This window comes from Xenopus tropicalis, chromosome 3 (genome assembly GCF_000004195.4).
Source record: "Xenopus tropicalis strain Nigerian chromosome 3, UCB_Xtro_10.0, whole genome shotgun sequence".
Lineage (NCBI taxonomy): Eukaryota > Metazoa > Chordata > Amphibia > Anura > Pipidae > Xenopus > Xenopus tropicalis.
Window position 1 is genome coordinate 55,479,553 of NC_030679.2, and position 17,387 is coordinate 55,496,939.

Below are 17,387 nucleotides of genomic sequence, written 5' to 3' on the forward strand. Positions count from 1 at the left end.
ATTAAGATTATGAATTATTTTAGAAACAGTACAAACTTTTTATCTGATTATATATACAGGTATAGGACCCATTATCCAGAATGCTCGGGACCAAGGGTATTCCGGATAAGGGGTCTTTCCGTAATTTGGATCTCAATACCTTAAATCTACTAAAAAATCAATAAAACATAAATTAAACCCAACAGGATTATTTTGCATCCAATAAGGATTATTTATATCTTAGTTGGAATCAATTACAAGGTTCTGTTTTATTTCTACATAGAAAAAGGAAATCAGTTTTAAAATTCTGAATTATTTGATTAAAATGGAGTCTATGGGAGAAGGGCATTCCGTAATTCGGAGCTTTCTGGATAACGGGTTTCCGGATAAGGGGTCTGATACCTGTATATATATATTTTTTTTTTTTTTCAGTATGATGAAGTCTATATCAAATTTTCATTTTGGTGATAGTTCCCTCTTTCACTTTGCTACTTTTACAGTGACCCATAGCAACTAATGAGCAGGTAGCATTTACTAGTCTGTTTAAAAACAAACATCTGATTGGTTGCACACATGAAAACACACGGACGAGAGTCAATTTGAAATGAAATTCAATTCATAAAAACTTATCTCACAGTTTTTCACATGAACACTCTATTGAGGTCTATGGGAAAAAAACTGAAACTGAATTTGGAGAAAAGTATTTTCTCCTCTAACTGAATATTGTCCATGAGTTTTCATGTGATACCACAAGATAACTTCTTACTGAACTGAATCTGGGCTGTTTTCTTTAATTTTCCACATTAAGTAATTATTTTGGTATGTTACTAAATAGGTTTCTAATATTATGTGCGTGTTTAAAGACTTTTAAATCAGATATGGATATGGGGAGCTAGCATTATTCCTAAAGTGTGAAGAAGCAATGACAAATGTAATTCCCTACTGTCATTTTGCTGGGACTGTTCCAAATAAATGATTGCCAAAATTTAGGAACTCATGCCATCATTTATTTTTTATATTTCTTACAATTTTGAATTAAAGTTATTGACTGCTCAGATATTACAGCTTTATAATTTCTATATATTTACTCAAACAATTGTTCAACTTATGATATTGGATTCTGGATTAAAAGGTGCAAAAAGAACTGAAATTTCTTGTGCTGTGTAATTCAATCTCTTTATTTTTGATCAACAAAATAATTGTTTTCTGTTTTAATAAAACAATTCATAAACAGTTTGACATCTACAAACTCCATCTTTAACACAATAATATTTTTATCAAAAGAAAATCTATTGGACACTATTTAAAGGTACAATGTTTTCCAAGTGCCCTACTAAGAATATACATTCCTATTGTAAATATATCATTGAAATATTCTAAGGATCAGTTCTACCATCTGTGCCTTTAGAAGTGGTAACAATAAATTTGAACTGATAGATGCTTACTTACCCAAAATATAATTTATAATGATTATAGAAATAAATGCATAATGAAAAGAATGTTCTGCAGGTCATTGTAAAAGTACAGCAAGACACAATTTTCCGCAATGACCCACCTTGTTTCTTAATAAATCATCTTTAACTTAAGCACTTGAAAACATGTCCCCCTCTCAAAATCATTCAAGAATCAACAACAAATTTAACTTAATGTAAAAGTGGTGGTTTTGTTTACCACAAAATTGTATGTGGGCATTACTCCTTAGAGATAGCAGGTAGACACATTTTTCTTCTCACATCTATTTCACTAATCGCATTTTCCATTAACATTTTACTAGCAGATTTTAAAATCAACTCACACTTTTTTATTGATTATTGAATTACAAAATAACAAGACTGGTGTCCATAAGGATACAACAGTTAATAAGTGTAATGTTGTGTTTGTGTGTTTATATTGAGCTCCTTTAAAGGGATAAACTAAACTGTGCCATCAATAAACACTAAGCCATTAGTATAACCCACTGATCTCAACCACTGGCTCGCCTGCAACATGTTGCTTACCAACCCCTTGGATGTTGCTCCCAGTGGCATCAAAGCAGGTGCTTATTTTTGAATTCCTGGCTTGGAGGCAAGTTTTGGTTGCATAAAAAGCATGAGTACTGTCAAACAGAGCCTCTGTCAGTCCACATAAGGGCTACCAAATAGTCAATTATAGCCCTTATTTGGCACCCCCCAGAAACTTTTTTCATACTTGTTTTGTTTCCCAACACTTTTTTTATTTGAATGTGGCTCGCGAGTTTCAAAGGTTGGGGACTCCTGGTATAACCTATTCTGAAAATTGTGTGTGTGTGTGTGTACCACTCAGTATTACCATTCATTAAAATGTAATTTGTATAAGAGATATGTTACAAGTTTTTGTGATTTGGACGAACATTGTTTGGCCTAATGATTATCCAATACTACTACAATTTATTTTTTTGAAAAGTACAGATTATTTGGATCAACTTTTCTGTGGGTATAATACTAACAGTATACAATAAACTTAATAAGGGAACAGAACAGCACAGCTAAATGTCTTTATTATTCATCATTATGCAACTCAAAACAAAATAATGCAGAAAACTCCTGTCTCATGATAGTAAGCTGGCTATTCTGTTTTGGGATACTTTCCAGTATTGGACATTTTTATTCACTAAGAATGTATTTAAACAAACAAACAAAGAAGAGAAAACAAACAAAAAAAAGACTTTATTTGCAACACGTCCATGATTTACTTGTAGTTTCCAATTTGTATAGCAGATCGTTCATATACACATCTGAATGTGGCCGGCTGAATTTCCCAATATTGCACTGGATTGCTAAAAAGGCTGATGCCTGAGTATGAGGCCTTCTTTGTGTTATATCCAAGTGGGCAGAAATCATTCGTGGAGACAGCAGAAATTTTATTGTTATGAAGGTACACAACCTGCAAAATATATATTTGATATTAATCACAAACGTTATATAACAACTAGTCATAATCTAAAGACTGTGTGTTACTTGATAATAGTGTTGCTGCTGTGTTTTTTTCATGTTAAACTGATATGTTACAACACAAAAAAAATAACAAAAAATAATAAGCTAAATGTTATTCCCTTTTGTGTTGACACCACAGCCAAATGCATCTGTATGCTGTCACATATCTGACTTTTTGTGTCTGAAGGGGAGAGTGGTATGTTTACAATTCAGTCAGGCTGGGGTTAAGGGACATCTGTGGTAGGCATTGCTTACTCAAGTACTTCTGTCCATCAAAGCTTCATACAACCTATCAACTGGGAGTCATAAGGAACATACCATGAGCAAGGTAAGTTGGGGAAGGAAGCAATTTTTTATTGTATTGTTGAAAAGTCTTTTTGATATGACCTTAAATTTACTGTAAATTATTATATTATCTGAGTAATCAGGAAAGATATTTTGATGTAATTATCAATTAAAATTATAACCTACACCATTAAACTGATACAACAGAAACTCCCAAGTATGCTGGATGTGAAGTTCACAATCACAGCATGTTGATGGCAGAGTTCTAGACCAGCGGTTCTCAACCTGTTGGTCGGGACCCTTTCACAGGGGTCACCTAAGACCATCAGAAAACACATATTTCCAATGGTCTTAAGAATAATTTTATGGTTGTGGGTCACCACAACATGAGGAACTGTATTAAAGGGTTGCGGCATTAGGAAGGTTGAAAACCACTGTTCTAGACCATCATGAAGGGGTATAGCTATCAGTGAGGTTTTTAATGTAAATATATAATAATAATAATGTAAAGAGACATGAGAATAGGAATATTGGTATTAGCATTAAGTGTTGTAATTTGTTTATACCTTACAGAAACAAGTTTATGAATTTATAGTTTATTTTTTGTAGCTTTTATAAAATGTCACACACACATACTTAAAATTTATTTAAAGTGGACCTGTCACCCAGACATGAACATCTGTATAATAAAAGTCCTGTTCAAATTAAACATGAAACCCAAATTCATTTTTATATTAACACATCCAAACCCATTATAAAGGCTTTTAAAAATCACAGCTGTCAATCATATATTGCTTGCCCCGCCTCTATGCCTTAGGCATAGAGGCGGGGCAGACAGTAACTTTAGCTTTCCATTCAGCACTTCCTAGATGTCACTGCACATCTCACTTCTCCCCTCCCTCCTCCTTATCTAACTGTGTAGCCAGTGCATGGGCCTGGGCATCAGGCCCCCCATTCTATCACATAAACAAGATTTTGGCATGATACAAAGCTTGCCTTAATAACAGTGTCCACAAAATGGTGCCTTCCTGCTTGCTTTGATTGAGTAATTCAAAGACGGAAGGAAACAAGATTTATATTATTTATATAGAGTAAGTAAAGTTTATTTTGCTCAACTAACAATATAGAAAATAATTTGGACTTATTTCTTAGGGTGACAGGTCCGCTTTAACTGAAAGCATACATTACCTGAATGTACTTGTGTTCGCCAAGCCCAGCAGGCACCTGTGTCAGGGAATTATGGTCTAAGTGAAGCTCCCTTAAATGAGGCACACCTGTTACTGTTCCATTTTCAAGAGTAATGATGTTGTTATAACTTAGACCTAACCTGCAACAACAGAATATACAAAGATCAGTGACAGTGTTAATAACATATATATATTAGATTTATTTTTACTTACATTCTAGGTGATTTTTTTTTTTCCCAATTGGACTTGTGTATTAAATGTAGTTTCCATTGCTAAATCCCCAAAAGTATTTCAAAATCTTGAAAAACTCCTAATTATACATTGTAATACATAAAATATGCTAATGTTATTTAACAAAACACACAAAAAAATAATTTTAGGTATAATAATCATTTTTGTTATTTTTTATCTTTTCAGTGGTATCTCTTACTATTGCAATGTGAATGCTTGTAACTGCTTGCAAATACATCATTGTATTTGGTTTTGTGCTTTAACTGGAAATAAAGGGTTAACTTGAGAATCAAGCTATTTACAGGCACATAATAAAGACCAATAAATAAATAACAAAAAAGTATGTTTTTCTGGAGTCAAGTCATTGTTTAGCAAGAGCACCAATGGCAAGTGTTCCTCCGTTTTTTAATCTTTGCACTGGCCAAAAACATCTGCCTGTCTCTTAAAGATGCTGGTAGCTCAGTCTGCCTTGTTGACTATTAGCCAGCAATGACAAATTGTCACAATGTGACTGAATGCTTTTCAAGCAGCCAATTGCCCTAAGTTGCAATATTTGTAGATACCTGTAAATAGAATCCATTTAAATTTATATAAAACATGACCTCTGTACCAAAAAATAATAACAATTAATTACCAGTAGTTTAAATGATAACAGTAAACATTGCATTGGTTTCAATAGGTCCTTAAAGGGGTTGTTCACCTTTGAATTAACTTTTAGTCAGAACAGTCAGAAGAAGGCAAATAATAATTAAGACCAGCTGAAAAGTTGAAAAGAATTGGCCATTCTATAACATATTAAAAGTTAACTTAAAGGTGAACCACCCCTTTAATGTTTGTACATGACTTGAGTTGGACATATTCTGATTTGGAAACAACATTTATCTTATTTCTCCACTATGTTTCCAAACAAGTCTGAACTGAAGGGAAATATTGTCCTCGCACCGTCTGCCAGTGCATTATACATGAGCTAAGTGGAGACATTTAAGTATCAGTCTGAACAGATCAACTGGGATCTCATGGCATCATAGGAAAGACTGTACAAAACTGTCCTAAAATGGGCACACTGCTAGACTGTATTGTTGTATTTATAAGTAGGGAGGAAAGGAAAAAGAAAATGACTGAAGGAAAACCAGTAACCATAATACTGTTAGAATAATGTTGTGTTCTGGTGCCAGAGACTCAATTTAGCAGCGCAGTAGCTAATGCATAAAAGTAATGGAATGATTGATGAGGTGTGTGCATCCTTTATAGGCAAACAGAATGGAAAATAACACATTTTTGAGCAAGTCTGGTATGTGCTTTCTGAGAAGATATTTTGACTGCCTGTTAACCTGACTGTCTGTGCTTGTTATCAGTCTATTTCAGCCTCTAGGGGTGGTGCGTGTTTCAACAGTGCTATCTGCATTTTTATTTTCTACATCAGGTGTCAGAAAAGTGTACATCTTCCAGTCTTTTCTAAATTATGTATCAAAGCATTAATAAAATGCACACATAAGACTTACATCTACTTGTATTTTAATATCCTCTCAAAATTCACATTAAATATAGGAAGCTAGTTGCATGTGATGGTTATAAGAAAGTTTTGAGGAAGCATGACATAAGTATTAGGACTAAATGGTAAGTACAGTTCAGCACCCAACAAGGTGTTAATAGTATAATACATAGGGCCCTCAGATGGGCCTGGCAGACTAATATCTGCCCAAAAAATTTAGCGGGTTTCAAAATCCTGTCGGAACAAGGAGTCCATCGGTGCTGGATGAAGTCCCCATCCCGTCAGCCTGTATCCCATCAATGTGATCTGATCATTTGGCCCTAAGGCCAAACGATAGGATCAATCTGATATTGCCCACCTGAAGATTGGCATATTGGGGAAAAATTCCGCCCCTTTGGCAACCTCGCCAAACAAATGGATCTTTTAATGTATCGCCAGCTTAAGTTTGCTTGTTTGAAACAGAGTTGCTTCACCACTTCTGACTGGTAGTAGCATATATATCAGATAAGGTACAACAGCTTGACTTACTCTCCAAATTTTAACTATGTGGCCACCCATATCCTACAGTTCTGGATATGCAGAGGGTAATAACAACCATATCCTGGGGCTTTAGGACAGACTCAGCACCTACTGTATGATTCAACCACTTTAAACTTATGACATGGATTTTTTATTGTGTGGATACAAACATACAAAGATGTACACACAAATAAAAAGTAAATGACAGCAGCACTCAATTTTATGTAAATACCATTTTTTCAACTCTCTTTAGTGAGGAATATATGTTTAAGAATAACAGTTTATGTGAAATATAAAGTGCAAATTAACTGTCCATGAAACACTTTCCTATTTTATAAAAATGTGTTATACTTATTCCTGTGTCTAAGAAGGGTTTTATGTTTGTTGGTGTTTAGTTTATATTCAAAATATGTTTATGGAGTTTATGGAGTTTATGTTTTATCGGAACTTCTTGCCAGTTTCAAAAACAAATAGTAACAAACTGAGAATAAGTGGTACTTACTTTGCAAGGTTGTTTAGTCCATTTAGACTGTCAGAGTCAACTTTAGCAATTTTGTTTCCATCAAGGTGAAGCTCAGTTAATGAAGCTGGAAGGCCTTCAATGAAAAAAATTCAATCATCACTTTTTACTGAATATTTTTTATTTAGTTTACAACGTACTGGAAAGAGAGACTATGTTAGCAAATCATGTTTATTCCTTAAGCAATGGCCGTCTCAGGTCTAACAACTGTGGGTTGCAAACACTAAAACTGATTTCTCATAAGAATGAATAAAAGGGTGGTTAGCCTTCAATTGAACTTATAGTATGATGTAGACATTCAAATTCTAAGATTGTTTGCAAATGGTTTTCATTCATTCACATTTAGATCAGATGTAGAGCCATTTTGAACACATTTTCTGCTCTATTTTCATCACCATACTACGTTTGCAGCTGTGGGTTAGAATACAGAGGTTATTTATTAGGGATGCACCGAATCTACTTTTTTTGGATTCGGCCGAACCTCGAATTCTTCATGAGAGATTCGGCCAAGTACCAAACCGAATAGGCTAATTAGGTTATGGAAGGATTAAAGGTCTATTAAAACATTTTTAACATCCGTTTCCCTATTATTTATACTGGCATATTGGAGGCCAGTAATTGCCCTATAGACAATGTTTGTTGATTAGTGGCCACATGTGTATCTGTAGGCAACAGGCTGTAGATTAGTTTAGGACATTAGCAGGGTGTTAAAAGCGGTGCTTTATTCTGAAGGTCCTGATACCAAGCACAATCTTAAAATAGAACTCTTAGGTGTCTATGGAACCTGATTTCACCCATTTAACTGAGACAAATAGTGTATAGAATAATAATAAATCCATTTTCATTAATAATAGTTTTTCCACAGGAAATAAAATGTAAGAAAAAATATCTAATTTACCATGTATCAGTGAATTAGAATTTTGCAATACTGCGGTTATGTTGTGTAGCTGTACACAGGGCAGCGCTGGAAATGTATAACTGATTTTGCAAGTACCATAAATCTGGCTGTCAATCTTCACACCTGTGCTCACCTGAGGGAACTACACCATAAACTACACCTTTATAAATTCTAGAGTTAAAATCAAGAGTTGCTTGAATGCCATTTGAAAAAAAGCACTTCTGCTGGTATGATTAACATACCTGCTCTTCAGGAAATAGACAGATGTGTGTTGTGATGCATATGTGCCCCACTATCATTCCGCTGATCTGAACTACATTTCACTTGGTGTCATTAATTTTGTTGTCTACAGCCAGGAGCAGAATGATAGATAGAGGCAAGTGCAAATCTGTAAGCTTGCCTGTTATTGAATGCAGACTTATGTTGCTGTAATAAGGAAATAACTGATTTATACCTACATTTTCTAGATTGTGCTGGATAATCATCAGGTGCAGTACTGAAGCAAGGTCACTTATTAAATGTCAGCACTATATAAATAAAATATACTAACTATAATTACATTAAAAATTGTGGAACTAGCAAGGTTAGCTTGAGGTGGCCTAAAATTAGGCAAAAAATGTCATCATTTAGATGCCTTACTACAAAGTCTACTAGAGGGCTTTCTTGGTAGTTAAATGTAACAAGACAGCAACCCTAATATAATGCATTTAGAAACAGTACTTATACAGACAAAGAAAAGAGTTTCCTTCTTGCTATAATTTATGCAGGAGCAGTGGCCAGCTCCATTTTGTAGTTCCCATCATTCCCAGCTACAGTCACGTGATTTCAGTGGAGGCCAATACTAGGGCAACCATATGGAAGTTCTAACCTTGAAAGCAAGTAAGTTGCAGGTAAAATGTAGTCACTATGAAAAATGTATAATGAAGTAGAAATATTAATGAATCAGATGAAAGTGAGAATAGGACTGGCCAGACAAGGGATTGACATAGTTGGAGAGCTTGAATATATTGCAATATATGGACAAACAGTTCCTGTTTTCTTTAAAGGGGAGGACATTCCTGGCAAGCCTAATGCAAAAGCCCTATATACAGTTTATTGATAATGAGTGCAGAGGACCTCTTGGCTTTGTCTGTATGAAATTTGTGGTCACAGCCTCATTGCACCCCCGCCTAATGGTTTAAAACATCTTACTTCAAACATTTATCAAAGGTAGCCATAACAGTCAAGGATCTGAATATCAGCAAATAGTTATAGTTGAACTAAATATGTCTCTTGTGGGATCATACATTTGTGCTACCATAGCATTCTCCAGCTGGCCATTACTCATCATTACTCATTTATGACTAACTCATTATAATTGGATACACTGTAAATGGTGGAGTTTAGTACAAAAAAATGCATCATTGACCTCAAATGACATTGTTGAGGATGGTTCCCATTAACTATTAACACATCAAATTGTAGTTTAATAAATGGATTTTCGTTACATCATTTAAAGGGGAAGCTGGAAACCTCCTGGGCAGGTAGGATGGAACTTGAATGATCAAAATCAGGAGAATCTCTTACATATGATCATGTTATATTAACCCCACAATTTCAAGTTGGCACAATTAGAATTCTGAAACTTAATTTAATTCACTTTCAGTTCTCCATTTTTTTACTCTATCTTCCAGTTTCCTGTCCATTTACCACCTATTCTAACTCTTCTTCTCCTCCTGTTTTCCTTATATTGCATTCTTTATCCCCTTCAGTTCATGCCCTCCATTTCTCTTTTGCTTAGTACTTCACATGCTGTGTCCAGTAAGCTTCCCTACTATTTTTTTCTGCTCAACCCCTACCCTTTGCCTTACATATTCACATTTATATTCACATTTCTTATGTTCCAAACTCTTATCATAAATCTCAATTGTACCTATGTTTTGGCTAGGTGTTCAGCAGAAAATACTGATGCTTTATGTATCTTTTTTTTTAGATGAATTACATTTGCTTTCTTTGCTTTTAGTCTATGAACAGAAAAGTGACTGGTACCACTAAATATGTGTATACATTTCTATTATAGAGACTGGAGGACTCAAAGTAAAACCACACAGAATAAGACTCCAGTACTCAAAGTAAAACCAAACAGAATAAGGGAAAAGATATATAACTTTCAGATATCAATTATTCTAAAACTAAACTCAAGACCCCATACTGCAAGGCAGTAAAGCTTAAAGTACCAAAGTCAGTGTACAATTATGGTATTCCTCCAAAGACCACAACTACTGGATTAACAATGTGAAGTTTTGTGAAGCTTTAATTTACATATACTTATTCCCTTGAAAAACAAAAAACATGTTTATATTCAGTGGGGTAATAATATAATTTGTAGTAGCCTCAGCTGCAACTTGTGCTCCTGGTTACTGAGAATAAAATTGCTCTGGGTTGACTTAATTCTTTTAGTATAATATAGCAGTGGGGCATCTCCCTCCTTTATAACCAACAAAAATGGAAGTGAAAAAAACTTGACAATTACAATCTAACCCAAGATATATGAAAGGAAGACTCATAATAGATAAATAGAGAGATAGATGATAGAAAGATAGATAGATAGATAGATAGATAGATAGAATAGATAGATTTTATTATTTAAGAATACCAGCAACCCAAACAAAATCTTAGCAATACTTTTCTGTTCTTACCTTTAGGAATACTGGTTATATTAGTATCTGCAATTCGAAGGTAAGACAGCTTTTTCATTCCTTGGAAAGCTCCCTTTTCAACTCCTGAACTTTCTATTGGATTTGTACCCAGTTCTGTGTATTAACATCAACAGTTAATCACTTGTAGTTTCTGACACAAATTTAAAAACAAACAAATTAAAGTTTCTATACTAGTCAATCAAGAAGGAATACATAGTTTATATTTTGTTAAGTGATCTATTAAAGAATCTCGACAACCTGGAATATATTTATATATAACAATATTAAAGAAAGACATATGCTCATAAGTAAGGTAGTTCATCAGGATCTCACCCGTAGTATAGATGGGCCCAGGTGCTCATGCCCCAGACCTTCAGCTTAAGGGAGCCATCTTGGATAAATCACACAGAAAAAGGCAGGCACTCCAGGATTTCAGTAAAAATGGTAGTTATTCACGAAAAAATGAAGGAAAATCACAAAAAAGTTTATTAGGTTAATAAACCTTTTTTGTGATTTTACTTCATTTTTTCGTGAATAACTACCTTTTTTACTGAAATCCTGGAGTGTATATTTATATATATACAGGTATCGGACCCCTTATCCGGAAACCCGTTATCCAGAAAGCTCCGAATTACGGAAAGCCCGTCTCCCATAGACTCCATTATAAGCAAATAATTCAGAATTTTAAAACTGATTTTCTTTTTTTATGTAGAAATAAAACAGTACCTTATAATTGATCCCAACTAAGATATAAATAATCCTTATTGGATGCAAAACAATCCTATTGGGTTTAATTAATGTTTTATTAATGTTTTAGTATACTTAAGGTATGGAGATCCAAATTATGGAAAGACCCCTTATCCGGAATACCCTTGGTCCCGAGCATTCTGGATAATGGGTCCTATACCTGTATATATATTCGAGAAGAAATGCCGCACTCACAGGACTCAGTGTAACAAAATATTAAATCTTTTATTTTAAACGTGCATCTAACGTTTCGGCTGTCTCCACAGCCTTTGACAAAGTACTTGTTATAACTAATCATTGTTAACATTAAATAAACCCAATAGGGTATTTGGCACCAATATGGATCAATGCAGCAGAGAAAAAGGAAATCATCACTGGTACAAAAAACAAAAACTCAACGCCATCTAAAAGCTTTCGAGGTTCTATAGAAACCAATGATAGTTGCCCTAGCCAAGTCAAGCCATATTTTCAGTTCGAAGGATTGAAAATTCTAGGTATTCAAGTTTTTTCATTTGAATTAGTTTTCCTTATTATACAAGTTCGATTCGATTTAGAAAAACATATTCAAATTCACAAACTGGAAAACTGATAAATAAGCCCATTAAAATGGGAGATGGCTTTTCTATAATTTAGTGTTTTCTGGATTATGAATCCCTTAACTGTACTGGATTTGAATATCCCTTTAGGTATTTAACCTTAGTTTAAGTATCATATTTAGTATGAGCCATCCTCTCTATTTACTTGTATGTTATTTATTTGGCATTTGCTGTACCTGTTAAACTATAATAGATAGTTTACATTGTAATATCCTTGTCTCATGCAATCATTATTTAATCATAATAGTGCTGTCTCATGCAATATTTTCTTACTTACCAACAACAATCATGTTATTTAATCCATCAAACACAGATTTTTTCAGTTTCGTGATTGAATTTTCATGAACACGAAGTTCTTGGAGAGACTTTGGCATGTTGGCTGGAAGGTCTTTCAGGTTATTTTTTGATAGGTAAAGCCTTTCCAGTTTTGTAAGAGAAGCAAAAGCAGAGGGACTGATTGACTTGATTTTGTTATTAACAAGAATTAAAGCCTATAACAAAAAAGATGCATTATTAAAAAAGGGAAAAACTGTTTTTATTGCATTCCTTAGATTACAAGCAGGAATAAAATGTTTATTAGTGGTTTGATTGGACCAGAAATTATTAAGAACTGATTTAATCCAACTGGTTATTCAGTTTGATAAATATCTTTAGTCATTTTTGCACTTTGTTCATTGCTTCCTGATCTTCCAGCATTGTTGCTGGTTTCCGCATACCATATCCATCTCTGAGCCCTCTAATTGGTGTATAACTACATCTAAAACTACATTACAAAACCAGCAGATATTCAGGAATATGAAACATATTGACACAATTTTTATTGTGCTCCAGTCATGAAGTATCTCTAGTTTTTATGAAGGAAGTGAGTTTCCAGAACTTCCAGAGTTAGCATTAACTTTTTAATTGACTGCTACTTAACACTATTGAAAATTTTTTGCTGAAGAGGAAGTTTACAAAAAATGGTATATAGAATATGACCATAGTTCTCTACAGTGTAAAGATCTTCCACATGATCTACTGTCACAAATCATAGAACATTATATATAATGTAGTACTTATTTGTTTCATTGCCACAAAATGCACTGAGCATTAGTATAAGTTCAAGTGTATGTCCCAATCACAGATAGAGACCACAATTTGGCAAACTCAGCTTCAAAGATTCTAATTTCCCTAAGCAAACAGAAACACTGTAGAAGTACACCTACAGATCCCCAATGATGAGGACCAAAGCATTGTCAGAAATGTAACATCACACAATCTCCCTAACTGATATGACAAAGAAGAAGACAGAGACGGGTCAGAAGGAAAATATAAAGATGACCTGTTAGGCGTGTCATCATCCTTAAGTGTGAAAGTGCTGGGCATTCTCTCCAAGCCTAAAAAATCAGCCTAAAGCACCCAACACAGGTCATCATAGACTTACATTGCAATCACCAGCATCTTGAGGATTTTTTAGGCCATTATCCCCTGAAATGCGCTGACTCAAGCATTTGTCTGATATATATATGTGTTGGGGCATCAGTTTTATATGGCATACAAAGCATGATGCACCCTATACAATGAACATGTTAGTGATTTATCTAGTTTCTATCAGATATATAGATAATCTCCATACTGCAGAGGAGTCTGTCATCCATGGGCATTGGCTTCAAGCATTTGCCAAAATCAAAATCGGATCGAAATCATCAAAATAGTAACATATGGTAATATTGGAGATCCTACTTTGGAAATTCTAAGATGGATATTTAAATAACCATGTATCAAGCAGTAGTTAGATTAGCTTTACTTAGCATGTGAGTAGTAAATTAAAAGATAACCATACAGTAGCCTTTTCACTTTTGTAAGCCATTAGTGCAATTAGGGGGCAGGATATACAGATCATATAACTCCACCATTACTGCTGTTATGACTTATGATTTACAGGTGGACGGTTGCATTTTCTTGTATAACATAAGCTTATATAATTATGGTTAATTGAAAAAACTGCAGGAAAAGTATAGCATAAAAAGTAACTTATACAATATGTTGCTTGCTGCAATAATGACTTTTTGATAGATATGCTAAGCTCTGCCCCATAACATTGGAAGGATGTATACTTTGAGTAATGTTATTCCCAATCAAGACTGACCACCAAGAGGAAACACAGACTTGTTTTAAAAGAAGATTTCACTGAAATTGCTACAAAAATGTTTGACACTATTGTTTCGCAACTGAAATATAGATTTCTTTCATATTTTGTCAGTAAAACCTAACAGTGTAGGCCTTTATAATTCTTGTAAGACTCATTCTGTCAGGAGCATATAAGGCAAACCGTTAAAAAAGTGTCTAGTATCCAGTGACATCTGTTTATCATGTAAGTCACTTGATTCTTATTGTTATTTGGCACTCTTCTGTAGGTTCATGGAATGTTTCCCAAAAATGTTTTGGGCTTAATAGTCACTATTGTTTTGCAGGTGGTCAACAACCAAATACTTTCAAACTTGTAGTATAATTTCAGGGTGTGTGGCATTCTGAAAGAGTGGATAGTCACAAGAGACATTCAGAAAGTCAGGCAGCATTGTTTTTGGAGTAGAGGGAAAATAATTTTTGTATTTCTTTAACCAGCTGTGTGGGATCTGTTCTGGGCTGGTTTTTAAATTTATGACCACAATCAACTTTATTTTCTCGCTTAGCTGTCTTTAAACAATGATATACATGCACAGGCTTCTGTGTGTGCACACATAAACATTTATTTATTTAGCTTCATATTGTAAGATATCACCTCAAAGAAGTGTTCCTCAGAGTCTACAAAGCTTACTTTGCGATATTTCTATGTAGCCATTAATCATATACATACATATGTTGATAATATATCTTACTAATGAAAGGTTTTATAAACCACTCCCCTTATTAAAATGTAGGTGCTTTTGCTGCTTTTATAGAGGAATAAAATAAATCATAGTTTATTTTGTGCTTGCTAAAATATGTCATAATGGCAGTAAATTATAGTGAGATTATAATTTTCCGTTTTTAACAGTACAGACCCTTTGACTCACCACACCATATTCAGGGTACATTTGCAAAGTAGCCAAACTCTCTCACCGTTGTAAAAGTACAGACAATGTTTTATTTATTTGTGGCAGTCATGAGGAAAATTCCTTGTCTATAAAACCAAATTATTGGAACAGAGAAGAAAGAATAGAAAAAGTGACAATATGTCTCAGACTAAACCAAAACAGCCAATGAGTAAGCACCATCGTAACTCAAAACACATCATGTATAATTTCACATGACACATACACATTAGAAAAGAACAAAATATAAGGTGGTCATCTAAAGACTAAGCAATAAAAGAATGTTTTCTTTTTAAAGCTATAAATCCCTGTCAGTTACTGAACCAGTGCCAATGTGATGTTATGCTTATGGGATTTCCCAGTACCAATAAGAAGTTATTTGGGAAGGCCATACTTTACTTCTTCCAATTTATTTTTTCCAACATATACCTGACGATGTACTTAAAGGGGAACTGTCCCTGCATAACATATGCATTAGCCTTCATTCAAACTGTTGAAGATGTTTAATGTTTTCATATAGCTTTGAAGTATAAAAGTTTTATTACTGTGCTTCCTTTACCTAACATTTGTTTTCCTTCTTCAAATAAATTAACCATGCTCTTTGTCAGTTGTGCATTGCAGATTGCTAACTCATGCTATAATCAGCCAGTTAGCAGGGAAAATCTGTCAGTAGCCCACAGAATGAAGAGGAACTCACTAATAAATACTTAAATATATTTTAATAAAACACAAACAAAAAAACAGTATATTTTTTATAATAGCAACATTTCCCATATAAGCGAAAGAACTTAAAGTCAGTATTCTCTATATTTGTCATCAACCCTTTCATGTAATTGCAGACTTTGTAAACTCTAGATAGAATTATAAAACCTATGTAGTTAAGGTTTGGAATAGATCAAAACAGAATGTAGCTGGCCCAAGATGAGTTTTATGAAAACAAGTATTATATGACCAAAAGCTACAGTCTGTCTAAAGCCAATGATGATTATCCACACAACAAACAGTACATTGCAGGATTGCTTTTCAAAACACCAACATATCTGCCAACTTTCGCATTATGATGCTCCTTACACTCCAGTATTTGAACTGTAAGAACATTTGGCAAGTCACTTAGGCTCCATAAGGAGTAGCCAGCAACAAATAAGATCTATAGGGAGTCCCACCAGACCACATTTAAAGCACACATTGCAATTGGGGCTGGACATCAATATTTTGGATTTTGCACATCTATCTACTTATTTTCAGTGTTTACTTAACATGCACCTCTTACTTGCATGACTTTAATGAATGTGTCCCCTAGAGTGATTATGAGGAAATAAAATTCTCTCTATACACACTGTTTGGGTATCATCTGCTGCTCTTTAATGACAATTAGGGTGAAGACAAGCAGAGCTACTTAGTAGCAGCTACTTGCCATTGCTACTAAATGCCAGAATACTCTGCCATAGACAATACTGAGAATTGCCTCTGCTAAAACACACATAGAGACAAATAGTAAATAATCAACATTGTCTATTTCTCTAGTCACAACAAGTAGCTGCTACTAGTAGCTTTGTGTGTCTTCAACCTTACAAAATGTTGTATTCCATACAATTTGGTGCCATGTGGAAGATCTTGCCGTACCTCAAACAGTGTCATGTAGGTGCACCTTATAGCTACACCAAGACTGCATAGAAATGAATAACAACAAAGTCTTAAGAGTGATATTATTCCCTACATGCCTGTGTAACATTCATGTATAGATTTGCAATGTTGGATAACCTGTCAAACACACTTTCCAATAGAAACCCACACTAACACTATCACAATTTTTTTTCAAATGCATGTAAGCAATTATTCAAACATAAGGTAAGGTCTACTTAGCCTTATATAATTAACCAGTTCTTGAACCTAATCTCATTGTAGGTAAAAAAGAAAATGTTCCATTAGTTAGTGCAGCTGGTGTCTGAGACCTAACCCTGTTGCTTAGTACACCCTCTTATTATCACCACCCACAGTACTGTTCTACTATCATTTTTTAATGCCCTTGCAAGAAGCCAAGCAGGGCATGAGCTAATGGCCAAAGGAGCATAGCATGACATTTTTGGCACAGCCAAACAGTTAGAGATGGAATTCTTCCAGCATAACATTAGCAAACAACTTTTTTAGAATCTGCAAAGGAGTTCCCATACACGCAGTAGATGTTTCCCTGTATGAACCACAGTTCTGCAGGATTTTTCAAGTGTATAGTAGCTCTTTAAGACCCTTGGCT

General features: G+C 34.3%; 1 protein-coding gene across 2 annotated transcripts in view; it reads right to left on the minus strand.

Annotated features, from left to right (window-relative positions):
* Positions 1-1,136: 1,136 nt before the first annotated feature.
* dcn (decorin) overlaps positions 1,137-17,387 on the minus strand; it is a 30,410-nt gene continuing 14,159 nt past the window's right edge. For both annotated transcript variants that reach the window (NM_001100234.1, XM_031897518.1), the window contains 5 exon segments: positions 1,137-2,880; positions 4,404-4,542; positions 7,147-7,240; positions 10,741-10,854; positions 12,361-12,574. In NM_001100234.1, coding sequence (NP_001093704.1) covers positions 2,686-2,880; positions 4,404-4,542; positions 7,147-7,240; positions 10,741-10,854; positions 12,361-12,574 — 756 coding nt within the window. In that variant the 3' untranslated portion in view covers positions 1,137-2,685.